The sequence below is a fragment of the Topomyia yanbarensis genome, chromosome 3, assembly GCF_030247195.1.
Source record: "Topomyia yanbarensis strain Yona2022 chromosome 3, ASM3024719v1, whole genome shotgun sequence".
Taxonomy (NCBI): domain Eukaryota; kingdom Metazoa; phylum Arthropoda; class Insecta; order Diptera; family Culicidae; genus Topomyia; species Topomyia yanbarensis.
In genome coordinates, this window is record NC_080672.1 from 133,112,195 (window position 1) to 133,130,482 (window position 18,288).

Below are 18,288 nucleotides of genomic sequence, written 5' to 3' on the forward strand. Positions count from 1 at the left end.
AAAACAATGTATCGTTCCCTTTCTTAATTTTTTTATTGCAATTGAAAGAAAATTATTGATATTACAAATGTTTTTATTGAAAGAAAAAAATTATTGTTGTTCTAATAAAAAAATATTTTCAAGCCAATAATTTTGTAGGTTAAAGTGATAAACGATAAATGATTGAATTCAATAACACATATTTTTGATTTGAATATACTAAAATTTCCTGCGTGAATTTAACAACGCTGATAATAATGTTTACAATGTAACTTTATAGTTGTCAAATGTTAGCATATTAAAACAGATAATCATGTACTACCAGACATTATTTCAAATTTCAATTTTTGCTACATTTCAAAGGTAAGAGTATTATTAGTATCATTAGTATCTCTTACGTACAGATCGAGTAAATAATAGCAAACGTAACTGTTTGATACATGTTTGTCTTATTTATACGCAATATAACGATTTGATAATACTAACTACCCGTGTGGGATAACATGCAACAGTATTTTGTCTTTTTACTACTATGCCTTGAGCCAGTTGGCTGATAGAGTTTTTAAAATAATAGCCTTTATAGTATTTTAAATCATATTCTAAAGCTTTAACCTACAACTACAATATAAAAATGCTCCTTAAATACAAAGCAGTACTAAGAGGTCATCTTTAATCGAACTTGCTTCTTTAGCAATACTAGAAACTATTCAATTTCTATCTTCCTATACTGAAAACTCAATTTTTCTAGTATACACGTATACACGTTAAATGCGATATTCTCAGTTCTACAAATAATACTTGCAACTATTAGTTCTGAAATCGCTAGAGTCGTAATAATTAGTCTTTCTTACATCTGTGAGCACGTCTTGAATAATTCGAAAGTTACAGCTGGTCAAAAACGTTTTTGTTTGTAAACAACATGTCCATGAATCTTATTGTATTGTATTGTTTATTAGGGCTTTAACCTCGATGGGTCATTCACCCTTGGCAAGAATCTTAAATAAAATAAAATTAAAAAAAAAATCAAGTAAATTAAATTAAACCTCCTAACTATAGTACATTTGGTTTAAGTACTAGAGGTAAATGAAAATATCATTTGACTTCAACGAAGATAATGTGCTGCAAAAGTTATCCCATTTTTGGCAATTTTGATATTTTGACTTGATAAGTACCATTCAGCATTTTCATACTCCCATTAGCGCTTGTACATGTTGAATATTATTCTAAAGTTTCAGAATTTCTAGTTACACCACATTGAACTTGAAAAGTATTGCAAGTAATCCCGTTTGACGGTACCCGCGTTTTTCTGAATCACGTATTATAACACAAGCGTTTAACGAGTGCTTTTGTAGTGAATTAATCAGGAATGGCTTCTTCTGCTAAAATAATGGTATGCGTCACTGTAATGTTTAACATAATGAATAACGAAATATGAGGTGGCTTCATAGCACAAAGTTTTGTTGAGTGCCGTTACGTCCTTCTTCCGTTCATATGTGAATGAGAAGAATTAGCAGAATTGTTGAAATATATATGTGCACAACAAATAAAGAAAAACTTGAGCTTTATGATTATTTTATGGGTAGTGCGTCATGTTGTTTCATCTGTGGACTGCTTAACAACAAACTTACGATAACGATAACAGAATGATCGTTACATTACACAAATGACATATTTAAATACATTATGGATATTTGAAGTCCCACATTTTGAATATAGAGAATTTCTACATCTTTTTGATGAAAATTAGCGAAAAAATTGCAAGTAAGGTATTTTAGTTTAACAAAGTTTTTGGTAGTTTTTATAAAAAGTGACATTGCCGCGGTTTGACTCCTAGGTTTTCACTCCTACATCTTAGCTGCTCGTTTTCGTTTTTGGGATTCGTGCATTCAAATTCGACTCTGATGATAAGAATTCACAATCTTGAAATTTGTCTAAGATTCGATAATATTAGTCCATGATGCGCTCTGAATTAAAAAGTAAACTTATTGTATACAATTTATATTCCCTCATTGGTAGCGTAATATGATATCACTGTAATGCAAATGTTTTGACAGGCGGGCAGCACGCCGATTTTCACTATGCTACTCTTTCAATTCAATTTCTAAATCATTGGAATGCTGATTGAAGCGACTTTTAAAACACTATTGGACAAATTGTGGCGAAAAAGTGAACTAAGTTCGTGATTTTTTTAAAGTGCTTTATGCAAATTTTATTTGAAATAGCGAAAAACAGCTCGTTTGTAGTGCTATCGAAGTTCGAACAAACAAGTTGAATTAAAAAATATATTCAAGGTTGTCAGAGTTATGGACCCAAAGCGCGTTTTTGATAGAGCCTTGCGGTGAACGCTCTCCAAGCCGAATCGCTCAACTAAAATCAAAAAGGTGTTGAACAAAAAATTGAGTTTTGTGGTGTTCAAAATTTTGCGACTACATCATGTTTGACTGCTGATTATCTAATAAGTTGCTTAGGAAGTGGTGAGTAGGAATTCATACCAATCCGACCCATATTGAAGCCTCAACAGCATGATAGCCATCGTTGCCTGCCGCCCCCATCTCCATCGTTCACGGGGAAGGATAAAGGATAAGATAGACGGGAAGTGTTGATGCTCCACCTTCTTAACGGACTCCACCTTCTTAATCAGACTCTTCCATACGTGTCGCGGAGTTGGTAGTTTAGAAAAGTATAAGATCTAGGATTCGCTCCAAGCAAGCTATACGACCTGTAAAGCATATAGGTAGTAGTTTAGTTAGGTTTCGAGTACACGACCACTCGAAAAAGAAAAGATCTTGTTTCTTTTTAAAATCTGGGTAACCGACTACCGAAAGTATCCTATGTTTTTTAAACAAAAGCAATTTGAACTCCACATAGCCGACCGTGAGAGTATTGCCTAGGAAAGCTAATCTTATCAGCATAAGGAGCCGAATCACTATTTATTGCGACAGTATTTAGACAAATCGCTATTCCATCTCTACGATATATTTAATGGGCTGAAAACTACCGCGTTCTAACACGTTATACAGACAAAGAGTTATGATAGCTCGAGATGTTATAAATCAAGGAAAGTATTCCCAATTTTCCATGTCGGCTTGTTTGGTAAATACACGTATACGAATGATAATATCGAACATTGAAGAAAATACAATGGATCTGGATGAAATTTCGCACAGATATTTTCAAAAGTATGTACTTTCCGAAGATGTGATAATTTTTTTTTTTCGATTTTCTGAGTTCCAACTTTTTATATAACCCCTTAAACAGACAAAATCTCAGTTAACACCCGAAAAGGCCAGGGGTCTCAGTGGCCTGGTTAGTTACTGTTCTCTATTCAATAAACTTGTAGTTTGAAGTACAAATGATCAAGCGTTTTCGGGATTTCGATTCTCTCACTGATAAAATAACAAAAAGAGGCTTCTGATTTCATTGGATCTTAGGAGCGACGGTTCTTGAAGTCACATTTTTAGCTTGCCTTTTTGAGGGTTAAACCAAACAAAACAAACAGAACAGTCCTATTAAATATTTGGCTGACGACATATCGCGCCATTTACTCTTCCAAAAAATTGAAATTTGTCACTAATCAAAGATCACTTTTTCATCAAGATGTTATTTAAATGTATTTAAGAAGAAAAAATCATCTTTTTAATTTTTTTTCTCGATACAAAGAGTGTTATGGAATTTTCTTTTTTGACAGTGCACTACAGTGGTGAAGTCGATGCTACAGTCATTCAAACCTGGGTGTAATCAGTCTATCTCTTTTTGCACTACACCGTGTAGCAGCAGGTAAAAAAGAAAATGCTATTAATTTATACTTTCAACATTTCAACAATATTTTCCTAAATTTTCATTGCAAAATGAACAAAACTAAGAAAATGGTTGTGAATCTACCGTGGCACAACGAGAAAATGCGGTGTACACATCATAACTCAAATCTACTGTGCAAACTGTTTTGAAATTTTGCAGTTCTTCTTCACATTACTATTAACAAGGGAGCTTTTTAAAAAATATCATTTAAAAAACTGCAATAACATTTTAGCCGCTTTTTTAGCGAAAATCGGATTTTTGCAGCTTTTCCTGTCAGTAGCATTTGGTTGGATTCAAACGTCTAGATTATCCAATATTCGTAATAAATAGGATTAGACTATTGACCCACATGCACTATAGCTGTCTGTACAACCTAAGACCTCCTCAATTCGATTTTGTTCATTTCTTTAATTCATTCTATTCGTTTCCGAACCACGTGCAATTACAGCATCTTGCGTAAAAATCGTTCTTCTGCATCCGAAAATAACAATTGTAATTAGCCACTTCCAAGCACGTGTTTCCTCTGCAGTACGAATGTTATTGTAAACAAAACAACAAACAGCAGCTGCCGCTTTGAATGCAAGTGTGCAATGTAAGCTATGGGTATGCTGCTCAGCTCTTCCCACTAAACACCGCATAACGAATCGAGAAGGTACAGCTGTACCAACACGTAACCAACTAACAACAACTACATATTGTAGTAGCTTCATAATCGAATTAGTAACTTGAAATAATACATCACACATTTTATAGGGCAACTACGGTAGTTTTACTGTTTCGTTATCCTGCCGTACACTATCCATATAGCTTTCGGTCTAGCCAAACTCATGTCATGTCGAGTCAATTGCGAAACCCCAGTGCAACAGAAATCGATAAACCTAGCTTGAATTTGTTTCAAATCCGGCTCTTCAGCTGATTAGCAGGTGGAAGTCAGACGTATTACACATGAAGCATACAGTAACAAATAATATTTCGTCATATAAATATTTAGTACAATTTGGAAACCAATTGTTGCCGGAAGAATTTTCAAACCTATGTAAATCGTAACATTTCAAGTACCAAGTATTAGGTCAACCAGCTCCACCAACACACCCTCAACCGAAGCATTAACGAAAAGAACCATTTTTGTACAAGCCTAGCTGCAAAGCTCGCGTTTCTACTTTTAGTAAGCCGTATGTTGTGACGAAACAAATCTCGACTGCCATACCCAAAGGGACAAAACGGCACTGGTAGACATCGGACGAAATAAACGGGTTCTTCTTATATCAACAAAAAAGGAATGATGCCAAAGCACTTTATAGCAGAGGTGAATGTTGACTCAATGTGCCTTTGGATGCATTAGATTAGTAACATGAAAATTCTAGCTTATACAAACTTTCGAGCATTATTGTACACCATCAGCTTGTACAGATTATCCATTGTTATATCGGTTGCGGCAGGTTAGGGTTTTATTAGTGATCGCTTCAGCTTCACTGGACGCGACGGGTAGCTGGACAAACAGTTAGGGTTAGTGCAAATGTTAGGCTACCGTGCACTGTGGTTGCACATCGGAATGCGATTATCAACTCAAATAAATTATCTTCAAGCACTAACTTTTTCCTGGGACAAACTCTTATCAACGAGCAGCTGATCCACCAACACTCTGAACACTGAATCTACCGGGTGCAATCTAGCATCGATGTGCGAATCAGCAACCGTAGCAATATTCACAAATTATGAGCAGCAAAACGGCAAACGGATCCAACTACACTTAAGTTGTCACTTCACTTGGCTGAGTACACATTCAGAGATCTCGGCTCCAGGTGAATCATTCGCGCAAAACTTTCGTTTTCTTCGTTACACTTAAAAGATCAGATTCGTTCGCCTCCTTCGACTTTCACGCCCGTCAGCCACATGAACTGAGTTTATGATATCATTCCACAGTTCAGCCTGTACACAACAATTAGGAAGGACGGGCGAAATTTGTCTGGACCGCAAGACACGCACACGCCCAAAACTTTCAGAACAGATTGCGATAAACTGAAAACTTCCCGTCAATCCGCTTGCATAAAGTGTCACCCGGTCACAAATATCGAAAGCACGACTGGTGCTAACTACGGCGCTACGACAACTAACGTGCACCTACACCTTAGGCACAGACAGGCATGATTGGAACAGATTGCCCGCGTAGGGTCGGTCCGCGTGTAGTATGTATGCATTCATTTATTCATTCACACGCCCGACACTAAGCCGAACCGCGTTAGTCGGTAACATGTGTGCGCTCTGTCAGCCAGCCAGCCAGCCAGTCAGTCAGTGGCGAAAGGTTCGCGAGTACCTCGCTTCATTTTTCTCTGCTTTTATGACTCTCGCCTCATGGAATTCCCATGACCGGCCATGGTCATTCCTGTCGTGGTCGTGACGGACAGGTATGTAGAATAACGCTGCTGGTCTTCGGCTGCTGCAGTACTTTGTGGATGGAAACGGACAGGACCAGTGCCAGTAGCGAAAAGTGCGGAAAATAAAATAGGTTTATGTTTGGGAAAGCTTTGAAAGCAAATCAATACATACGGCGAGTTTTTATATGTACACTCAAGTTTTTTTTTACGCGGTTTTTTTTGCGCGGTATTTTTTTACGCGGTTTTTTTTTACGCGGATTTTGAAATTTACGCGGTTTTCATTTACGCGGATTTTGAAATTTACGCGGTTTTTGAAATTTACGCGGTTTTCATTTACGCGGTTTTTGAAATTTACGCGGTTTTCATTTACGCGGATTTTGGAATTTACGCGGTATCCATCAATGAGGTTCCCTTTATCGCGGATTCTTAAATTTAAGTGGTCTTCATTTACGCGGATTTTGAAATTTACGCGGTTTTCATTTACGCGGATTTTGAAATTTACGCGGTTTTCATTTACGCGGATTTTGAAATTTACGCGGATTTTGAAATTTACGCGGTTTTCATTTACGCGGCTCGTATCCCCCGCGTAAAAAAAACCTGAGTGTATATTGTTTTGAATGCTTCGAAAATGGAAAAAAAACCTTATGATCGATGTACATCTTTCCAGTTTTGTTTTGGAAATATGCCGAATATAAACGAATTATAAGTACCGTAAAACGGGGTATCTTTGATCACCGGGGTAAGTTTGATCAAATGAGACTTTTTTCAGTAATATACGATAAGAGGGTTCCCTCTAACAAAATCATGGAAACAAAAAAAACCATATTCCATATTCTAAACATGCTCAGCATCTATCAGTAACGATTATTTCGTACTTTCATGTACTATTTATGAGCACAAATTCACAAACACAAACACAAACACATTTCATTAATATACAACACCTTGTATATTAATGAAATCAGTCAACTTCAACTAAACTGATATTTTTTTTAGAAACCGTAATCTTTTTTGTCCAAAAATTCATTTGAAAAATCTAAGATTTTTGTTGTTAACTGTCTCATTTCGAAATTTTCCTGAAAAAGTTTGATAAAAACCAGCTGTATCCTTCTAGGCAATTTTGTTCTCGTTCGAGACGTCACAATATCGGGCCATGAAATTGCCTGCAGGTATGTAATTTACACAACGTTTCAAGCGTTATCTCGCATTTCAATGAACAAATTTTGTTCATCGAAGTTACCCAAAAGCAACGAATGAAAATTTACAACAAAGTATTTTTTTTAATTTCGATTATAGAGGTTTTAACCTTAAGGTCATTCGCCTCTTCGGGTTAGAAAAATCTCTTAAGGAAAAATTTCTAACCCTATGTGCGGGGTTGGGAATCGAACCCAGGGGAGCTGCGTACAAGGCAATCAATTTATCAACTACGCTATACCCGTCCCCCAAAAAAGTAATTTTATTTTTATAGTAAAACAAAATAAATTACCCAACTATTTGAACTATTTCAATCTACGAATACCAGTACTTGTTTTTAAAATACAAACAGTTACATCTTACAGCTACTTGAAGTGAAGATAGTTATTCAAAAAACTTTTGAAAAAGTGATCAATGTTCCCCCGTTTTACGGTAGAATGAAATAATCATTTCTTTTAGCATGACTCATTTTGAAAAACAATTTCCACTCTAAGTAAAGGTCAATATTTTATTGAATTTATGATTTAATTTCACCGAGCTAATCGAGAACTCACGTTTTTACTGACTGATTGAACTCTTGATTTTTGGGAAGAGCTCGTTTCGCAGTAACCTCCGAGGAGCTAGTGATAAACAAGACTAATCTTTATACCAGAACAAAATGTTTGGTTAGTTTCTGTATCGTTTAATTTGCTATTTTCATAGCTGCTTTCTAGTCTGTGATTCTAATTCATTTTCGACCAAAGTTTAGTTATTTACAGGGTGGACACAAAATTATTGCAAAACAGCAAAACTATCACATATTGTGTAATTACTAGATAACGACTACTGTTGTGTCCGGTACCTTTTCTCAATTTGTATCGACAACTTAAGCATGTCATTAGATTGGCCTTCTTTAATCTACCATCTCGTTGCGCCTAGAACAGAATCTTAACACGTTTCACAACAGATAACAGTGAAGTAGTCAATTCCGTTTGCTTCAGAAGAATCTGTGGTTGTCCATTCAGACTTTGACTACATGGCGCAGAACATTAAACCCTCTTCTTATAATCTCAACCGTCCTCATTTCTTAGATACTTCTGAATATGCTATTTTCTTCCTCACATCCATGATGGATGAGATTCGTGGAATACCGGACAACATACGCCCGCAAGTGGTCCCTAATATTTTTTACAAAAAATTCCGAAAGGTCCACAGCTGTAAAGCGGCCCTTACACGTTCAATGTTTTTGTCAATACCAGTATTGACGATATTGTTACAATATTTCAGTCCCGTTTGAAATCCACATCGTCAATACAACTTTTTTCCATTACACGTACAATACTTTTGTCAATACTCTCTAGTATTGACAAAAATATTGAACGTATAAGGGCCGCTTAAGACATTTTATACTGACGGATCGAACCTCGAAGGGTCCACTGGTTTCGGTATTTTCAACCAAAAGTTCACCGCGTTCTACAAACTCAGTGACCCTGCTCCAGTTTACGCTGCAGAACTAGCTGCGATTCAGTATACCCTTGGAGTCATTGGCAAATTACCCGCAGATCATTACTTCATCGTTTCGAATAGCCTCAGTTGCATTGACGCTATTCGCTCGATGAAACATGAATGAAAACGTATTTTTTGTGGGAAATACGAGAGCTACGGAGTGCTTTAACTGGCAAATCTTTCCAGACAACCTTTGTTTGGGCCCCTTCTGATTGCTCCATTCCGGGCAATGAGAATGCGGACTCCTTAGCTAAGGTGGGTGCTCTAGAAGGTTTATGAAAGACCAATTTTCTTGAACGAATTATTCAGTATTACTCATTAGAGAACCCTCGAAAGTTGGCAAACTTGGTGGAACAAAGGTAAACTAGGAAGGTGGCTACATTCGATAGTCCCGAAGGTGCCGACGAAACCTTGGTTCAAGGGGATGAATATGGGTCGTGACTTTATTCGTTTGATGTCCCGACTCATGGCAAACCATTACACGCTTGATGCACATCTTCGGCGTATTGGGTTCGTGGATGGTGGTATCTGCGGTTGTGGTGGCGGCTATTACGACATCGAACACATTATCTGGGCGTGCGCTGAGTATAGTTCCACCAGAGAATGGATACCCTTCGGGACGAGGAATACTACCCAACGTCCCAGTTCGAGATGTTATGGCCAGCCACGATCTCTTTCTAAAATCAATCAATATAAGAATTTAGCCCCTCTTTTTCTCTTTTTCTCAATCTCAGAAGTCCCCTGTACTGCTTTTGTGGCACCAACTCGCACCAGAGCGCTACGTGATCGTCTTTACTCATCAATATGCTTACATAAATGAAAATGGAGCCGAAAACAACCCACAGTTCTGACCTATCTCGACGATTCCCTACGGGTCCGACGAGGACCACCCGACGATTCGCTGCGTGCTAACTTGGTGATCCATGGCTGTCATTACCGTGGACCATTTGCCAAAAACTGCAAGATTGAATTCTTCTCTTCGCTGTCACCGTCATCCTTTCCTAACATTACTGTTATTCCGACGCTGAAATCAACCTCCCCCTGAAAATGTCTTTCTGTAGCAAATTGGCCTTTGTCATACAAAAAACTGAACTTGAATGTTCCTTTTCTTTAAACTACAAACAAATTTGAATTTGTTTACCTCTCTTTGAATTAAAATTTCTCAAAACAGTTTTAAAGATCCCTTATTGTAATAGCTTAGTTTTAAGAAAGTTAAAATGTAAAATGCAAAAATTGACACCTTCAAATTGTAATGGTACCGTGACTTCTCAAATAAATATACTGAATAAAAACTCTTGTCCGTACTTGTCTATGATCAATAACATATCCATGAGTTTAAGATTCGTATATGTATACAGAAACAAATATCCGGATGCGCAATTGCATCACTGCAGAGCACGTATACACTACCCATAAAAGCATAAGAGTCCCATATGGAAAAACAGCAAGCCGAGAAAAACGCTGTTCAAGATTACATTTTCATTGAGCCTTTTGGATGGAGCAAACATGTTTTGGTATTTTTTCGATATTTTCTAAACAAACTTGGTAATCTTATTTGTGCATTGTGGTGATACAGAATACAATCCAACAGATAACTCAATTTCTACAAAAATCCACATGGGACTCTTATGCTTTTATGGGCAGTATACCAAATGATATGAAGTCTCGTAACCAGATTCACAAAGATCACACGAATTATCTTCAGCACGCTGAGTGGTAGCCATGTGATAATTGACTTTGTAATGCCCAATCAGAGTGCCCTAAATAGAATATTGTAATTGTGCAAATATTTGACATTTTAGGATCCCTCAGTAATACCCATAAAAGGTAGATAGTATTTAATACCCATAAAAGGTAGATAGTATTTAAAATGAATAATGTCGATTTGAGATCGACATGCGAATACGTATTTTGATCTCGAATCTACGAAACTAAGTGCGTTTAGCGTAGCCCAGTGGCGTAGCCAGAAATTTGGTTTGGAGGGGGTTTTGATGAAAATCGCAAATTTTTTGAAAAAATCTTAAAATTTAATATGAGTTTGATAGATTATTGAAAACTCAAAAACATAAGTAGTCTAACAGATGTCATTCCAGTCTACAAACAAGAAGGATCAACATGGAACAGTTTTCAAACCTCTATAGATTATTTTCTTGTATAATATGTCAATGAAGTCAAAAATTGCGATCTTTTAAAGTGGGATAAATTATCTAAAAAATTTTCAACGTTCAAGATCACCTAATATAATAATCCTTGACTTTGAAGGTTTGACAACTTCGGGAAGTTATCAACATAAAACAGCGCCTGCTTTGATATAGAAATTTTAGTGATTAACTCTCATAGAGGTAATTATGGTGAATTAATTTTTCAAAAATATTAGGAGACATGGTGCCTTCGGCAAAGTTTTTGATAATGTCATTTCAAACAATTTTGTTGAAAATATGAAGGCTACATGAATTCAACATATAGGGATTTAAATGGACTGGGCCTGCTCTATTTCTTCTTAGTGAAGAAAAATTTAGGTTAAAACTATTTTTTTCTGCGCTACGGATAAAATGGTTTGAAACAATCATTGCGAGTTGAGAACACAAAACCTATAACTAAATTATGGATGGATGGAACTGAAACTTGCGTTTCGACTTCATCTCATCAGAATCCGACACTAACCTGGTGGGCGGACTAAGCTTGCGCCGAATTGGTGCTAGCTCCTGAAAATGGAATCACACTTTGTGTCTTTGAGTCCTTTTAATATCTGGGAATTATTTGTTTTAAATCCAGTTTCCTTATTTTTTGTGAGCTTCAAAGGCACCTTGAACGCAATGTGAATTTATTATTTAATTACTGCTGAAGAGATTTATCAAATACAGTAATTTCAGAATAGCTTGTTGTAAAGGTTTTCTACTACTATATTTCGATACTCTGAATATGTGGGATATTTATGTCTTTGACAAAGTTGTTTGAAATAGCACTTTCGAAAACTTTGCTGGAGACATTAAGTCTCGACCCAAATTTGGTTGAAGAGTAATTCTTGTTTATAATTACTTCTAGGAGGATTAACCATCAAAATTATTCTATCAGCAGATGAACAGTTTTACGATTTGAAATTCTTCAATGTTACTTAACATCGAAATTTGGCAGTTTCGAATGAATGTGATCGTGACTGTTAAAAATTTATCGAGCATTAATTTTACTTTTCTTCATTAGTCAACACAACTTGCAGTACTAGTACGTAGCACACAAAATTTTAGTACGCCATTCATTGCATCCTGCTAAGAGGCTATTCATATAGTTGATAATACAACAGAAATCCAATGCTCATAAAACCGATCCTGACCTGCTAGAGACAAAATTACATCAGCTTTCAACTAGTTTCTGAAATGTTATTCTTGTTGTTAACCATATTGAATTGTTGTCTACACAACTGTAACTCTACACAATCTAAAAAAATACATTTTCAGCAAATGTTGAAATGTATGTAAGTTTTCGGTAAACAAGCTTATGTTTTATATGCAATCAACCTATTCAAATTTAGATTCCCATTCGAAAAATTGTCTCTAATCCATATTTTGAAGCATCTTTCCAAAAATGAGCTCATAATAATTCAGACAGTTATTTTATTTTACATTGAAGTAAATTGACAACTATGGGATTTTGGCTAAGAGATAAGTTACAAGATCCCCTTCCCACAATTTTCCAAAAGTTCTCATGACGCTTTAAACACAGTTCTCAATGTAGTGATCAGAGAATATTTTTCCAAAAATATTTTGTGGAATATTAAATTAAATTTGTCAGCATCTATTTTTTTTCAATCCAATTAATTTTGGTTTGGGGGGGGGGGTTAACCACCAACCCCCCCCCCCCCCCCCGGCTACGCCACTGGCGTAGCCTGACAGAGCAAAAATAAATTCTTTTACCGCAAATTCCCTGTTGAAGCTCTAATTGTACGCCACACAGAATCGGGAAGATTTCTGCTTAGAACGCGGTACAGTATCTACCAAACGAATGAGATTGGTCTATTTAATCTCATTTCATCACAATAAACACCAACACCGGCTCGGCCCTTCAACGAAGAACCATCAGTGTAACATACTACGTATTCTTCAAGTTGTCGCTCCATACAGCCAGATAGCCATTCCCCGCTAGAAGGAATCCTCACATTGATTTTAAAAGGAAAACTATACACCAAAAATATAAATTTTATCATTGCAAACATGATACAATTTAACAAACCATAATTCACGAAATGACGAAACATTACCCTGTTCCCTTTAATTTTACATGAAACATATACTTTACATACGCAATGACATAAAATTATACTTAATGCCATTCAGAACAAGCGCCATATGCGGAGTAAAATTACATGATTAACGAAATTCAATGTCAGGTAAAATAAAAATCAAACGTAAAACTGAGTCATTTTGACGCTCGTATATATCAGGTTCAGTAGACGAAAATTTACACGATTTTTTTTCTAGGTGTGTACATGTGAGGCAAGGTCCTTGGGTGGTAGTAGAAACTCATCCCAAGTAGTTTTATGTTCAAGAGTACCTTTAGAGCACCAGAAGCTGATGTCGTGAACGCACCTGTCATCGCCATCACGTCCATCCTCTGAAGATGGTTGAACTTTGACTAGGTTGTCGTGACTACTCCCTTCTGCTGCCGTATTGATCTAACAATTGTTGTGTAGTTCCACATTATATACTTGAGTTTGAGTCCCCAAGATTTGCCGTAAGGGCGTCTCCATTGGCCGAAGGTATGATCAGACCAATTAAGTTTTGAGTCAAGAATTACCCCAACGTACTTTACTTAATCCGCGACACTAATTTCAGAATGAAAGAACTGCAACGAAAGACGTCCAGTTGTGATACTTCGTTGCTTGAAAAACACTATAGATGTTTTATTTGGATTATCCGATAGTTCAACATAACACATAAGGGTGCATCAAATCAAAAAGTGTGATAATGCAAATACCGGTGATCATTACATGATAAACCCGTGGATTTGTCATGCCATTTTTGTTGAAAGCTACGAAGTTATGTTCCGAAATACGGTTCTTAAACCAAGGCTGTGGAAGCCTTCAATTTGTGCTTGTCGACCAGAGCACTACGCATTTCATCATCAGCACTTATCGTACATCAACTAAATAATATTAAACACGTTGGTACATAATCGCCTATAGCAAACCCAAAAATAGGTTTAATGAACATGATCGGCATTTGATCACCGCACAGTGTCGCTTAGCTGGACAAAACCTCAAAATTTGATTTTGAATTAGAATCGTGCAGTAAATTTAAGTTAGAATGTTCAAAGTGGCTGTAATTTTTTGAAACAGTTCAGAAAGATCACTTGTAGTTCACGCCACTTGAAAAGTTAATGTACTTTCCAAAAATAATATAAAAATAATATATGTCTATAGGAGACGCGTGGTAGTATTTGATTACGCAGGGTTTTCGTAATATAATTTGGAATTGGCTCTTAGTATTATCAACAATTGGAAAAAAATGTGTATTCTGCTAAACATTCACACCTTAATTTTTGGAAATGAATTTTCGGATATAGTGCACTTTATAGTCGTAAATATTGAAATTCCGAACCACCCTAAGTGCTAACATTTTACGCTAGTTTTTATCGATTTCGGGCCTCTTTAGAGGTTTTGTCCGACTTTTGTATGGAAGGTGATCACTGTGCACCGTGTCACAACACTCCGTGCTCGATTATAATTTCAGCCATCTTCAGAAATTTAACCCCATTCGCCTCTTGCTATCGCTGGGGTAAACAAATTTAAACTAAATTTATACTAAATTTGTTTTTCCCAGCGATAGCAAGAGGCGAATGGGGTTAAATTTCTAAAGATGGCTGAAATTATAATCAAGTAAGCTGAAACGTCAACAGTAAGAGTTTTTTAATATAATCACCGAAAAACATCAATCAAAAAACGATAGCATAATAGACTATTATCAACCTCCTAGTGGACCACAAACAAGAAAGTATCTTCCAAGTCCCCTTTTTCGTTCAAATATCAGCTAATCTAATCTTACCAAGATCTAAAATTGAACTTTTTAAAGGTTCGAAATAGAGTTTGACTGACTTCGATGAATTTGTAAAGTAACACATTTTTGACAAATTTGCTGAAGACATGCAAGCTCTATCTTTCACACTTTCCATTTCACAAAAGTAATCTTTAGGATTCAGAAACACGGTTTTGTTCATATACCTACACTAAAGTAATCTTTTGGGCAACTTCAAAGTTATCTTGGGGTGCATAACTAGTTCCAATACACTAAGCTATTTTCGTTTCAAATACATGAGAATATTAACATGAAAAATAACTTTCGCAAATATCATTATCTTCGATTAGGGTAAATAACATTAAATTGTCATGTGAAAAATCATATGTTTAGTATACATCACCAAAAAATGACAATTAGGCCTTTTTCATATATTGCAATATTTATTCAAAAAAGGGTCTTGAAAATCAAAAAGAACCTATAACTTCCAAATGAAAGAAGCTAGAAGTTCGGTGTTTTAAGACAAACTGGTTTCCTTCAAAATACCAGAAACATTTCTAAAGCAATCTTAATCCTCGGCTATCTTTCCCATGCCATTATTCTAATGCAAATATACTAGGAGAACTGTATAAAGCATCGAAAGGTAAAAGTTGAACAGTTTGCAGCACTGCGAGAGAAGTACATCTTGATCAAAACAGAAAAAGTTGAGCATAAAAGAGTTAAAAGTACTACAATATAATTACTACAAACAAATACTACCCAAAAAGTGCCCGTTAATCAAATGACCAACCTTGACTTCGATGTCACAAAAAGTTTCCATCTTTACCTCATACATACACACACCTACGGCAGGTTGGGTCGTTTTCGGTCATTTCTCCAATGACTCTGCAGTCGGCTAAGGCCACATTTCCTTCCCATTATTTTTTTATCGCGTGAGAAAAATTAGCGGTCAAAGACATTGCCTAGCCTCTAGGTGGCCGACATTGGCGCGATGGCGGTCAAAGAAATTCAGTGAACGAATGAATGTGCTTCCACTAATGCGTGACCTTCCTTTGTCCCAACGAACGGCTCCAGTCAGCCGTCAATATCCATCGTCGTTCGTGTACTATCTGAGGCCATTTAACCGTTTTGGAGTTCGGTGTCTTCGGAAAACTTTCCCGGTCCTGTCTATATTTATCTCTATGCCATTTCAAAGCTACGACTCTAACATTAAAAATTTGGAACGAGACAACACACGAATGGTGAAATAATGGAGAAATAATTTTAGGAAGTTTGCATTGACCCTGATAGAGTTGTCTTCGTCGCTTGATGGCAGACGCCACGATGCCTAAATTTTTCATTCAGATCGCGATTGGAGATTCCATCCCCAAACAAAATTGCTTCTCTCACAATATTGCTATGTAGGGTATACATTTAGGTGCAACCAGAACGTAATATTCTATGGGCCGTACTTTTTAAATAGCTGAACCAGTCTGAGTCGCCAAGAAGAGGTGTTGGATGTAACATGTCTTCCACTTGCTTTGTATACATAGGTATTTGCCATTCCCCCGAATGGAGGACTGCCAATGCCAACTCAGGCTCCTTTCGCGTTCTTTTCTTTCTTTTAATGCTAATTTCATGAAGAATGCAGTACCGTTCATACTTCAGCGTGGCGGATGGTTGACGGTACATACTACGTTCCATTCAGGTGTTTGTGCATACATTTGGTGCAACTTGCTTTTATTGCTGAATTTTTACAGTAGTACCTACTATTATGGAAATACCACTTGAAATTTCACAACGCTGCACAATTGAAAAAGAGACCTATTTTTCACGTAATAAATTACCATGCCAAGGGCTAACAATTGGTTGCAGGGAAAAATGCATAATTAATTGGGTCAATATTTAAACTTTGAAGTTGTTGAAATTCGTTGCACTGAAATGCTAAAGCTAAACTTCCTTAACATGTTATGAGATAAGAGTATTGATATAGTAATCTTTAATAGTTATGCAAAAAATCATCACAACATGTCGCCATATTTCCACGTTTAGCCACCAGGTGGATGACATACAAAGTATGTTACGCATTGACAACGCTAAGAATAGTGTGTTTTGCTACGAAAATAACTCCATTGCTTTCCATGGGCCCTACGTAGACTATCATAAGCACACAAAAACATAAACCAAGCTGCAACTCAAAGCAAACCGAAAATTATAATAAAATTTATAAAGAAAATCTAGGATAGCGCATTGAACAAAATTAGTTTCGCTTACTGTCTCATCGATCCCCAGCGTCTGTTTGGCAGGTTATCGTTATTGTTGCTGAAAATGAAGAAAAATTATAAACACGTGAGTCGCATGAATGAAATGAATGGTCGAATGAGAACAAAAGGTGCCTTGAAAATGTTCCACTGATCATAGCCGTTTCGTCGAATGAACTGTACAATATGACAAGCAGCTCGCATTGGAAACGAGCCACGAAAAATGCGACCACAGGTAAAGCTGTGAAAATTGGAACGGTGTCGTAGAAATGTGTGCGTGAAGTGGATGTGAATGAATGAATGAAAAAACGTATGAGCTATGTTGAATGAACAATACACAGCCGGGTGGATGGATGAAGCTTTCGCCGGTGGGTGGTGTAGGCTATGAAAAATGCATACCTTTTAGGCGCACCGCGTAAGCTCATGCGGCTCCATGTGTGTCTGGTAATGCCAGTTGTGTTGTTGTTGTTGTTGTTGGTGGTGGTGTTGTTGTTTTCTCTACGTTGATCAGAAAAGGAACGGAAATAGATTTGCGCAAAACATAGCAAACAAAAAATTGTTAATAATGGGTACAGAATTGTTTAGCTAACAAAATAAACAAATTTGCCGTAAATTTTGCGCGAATGAAACTAAAATACAAATACAAAACATGTGTGAACTGTGCACACATCCGTAGCCCGCTGTGTGTGGTTTACGGGTCTGCGTAATACCTACCCAATAGCGGTGGAGTTCAGCGTCGGGGCCAGTTCTAGGTCGACTCCTCCATTTCCAGAGATCGAAATGTCGTTTTCTCCGTAGCACTCGAAAGATTCGCCGTCTGACAACGAGGAGCATTGCGATTTGGGGGCGTCTGAAAGAGCAAATAAAGGAATGGGAAAATGTACTTTTGCATATAAAATATTTAAAATAATCCATAAAGAATTGTAAAACGATCCATAAAAAAGTTGTCCATGTTCCATAAAACACAACTGAAAATCCATAAAACAGTGTGAATGATCCATAAAAAGGGGTGATTTGATCCATAGATTATGTAAAATTGAAACATAAAATGGTCGCAAAAGAGCACTAAAATAGTAATAAAAGAGCAATTAAAATCAACCAATGCCCCATAAAAATATTGGAAATGTTCCATAAAATGATACATTCTGCGCCATAAATTTACTGACATTGATCCATAGAATATTAACAATGTACATTAAAACACGTCGA

General features: G+C 36.6%; 1 protein-coding gene across 10 annotated transcripts in view; it reads right to left on the reverse strand.

The window, feature by feature from the left end:
- LOC131692579 (rab11 family-interacting protein 4B) overlaps nt 1-18,288 on the reverse strand; it is a 270,722-nt gene that overhangs the window by 147,256 nt on the left and 105,178 nt on the right. For 5 of the 10 annotated variants that reach the window (XM_058979710.1, XM_058979709.1, XM_058979708.1 and 2 more), the window contains 3 exons: nt 17,794-17,929; nt 17,479-17,577; nt 17,093-17,140 (listed from right to left, as the gene is read on the reverse strand). In XM_058979710.1, the coding sequence (XP_058835693.1) occupies nt 17,093-17,140; nt 17,479-17,577; nt 17,794-17,929 (283 nt within the window). Of the gene's footprint in view, nt 1-5,152; nt 5,302-5,370; nt 5,900-17,092; nt 17,141-17,478; nt 17,578-17,793; nt 17,930-18,288 lie in introns of those variants that run through there. The other 5 variants (XM_058979707.1, XM_058979711.1, XM_058979714.1 and 2 more) reach the window with 5 other exon arrangements.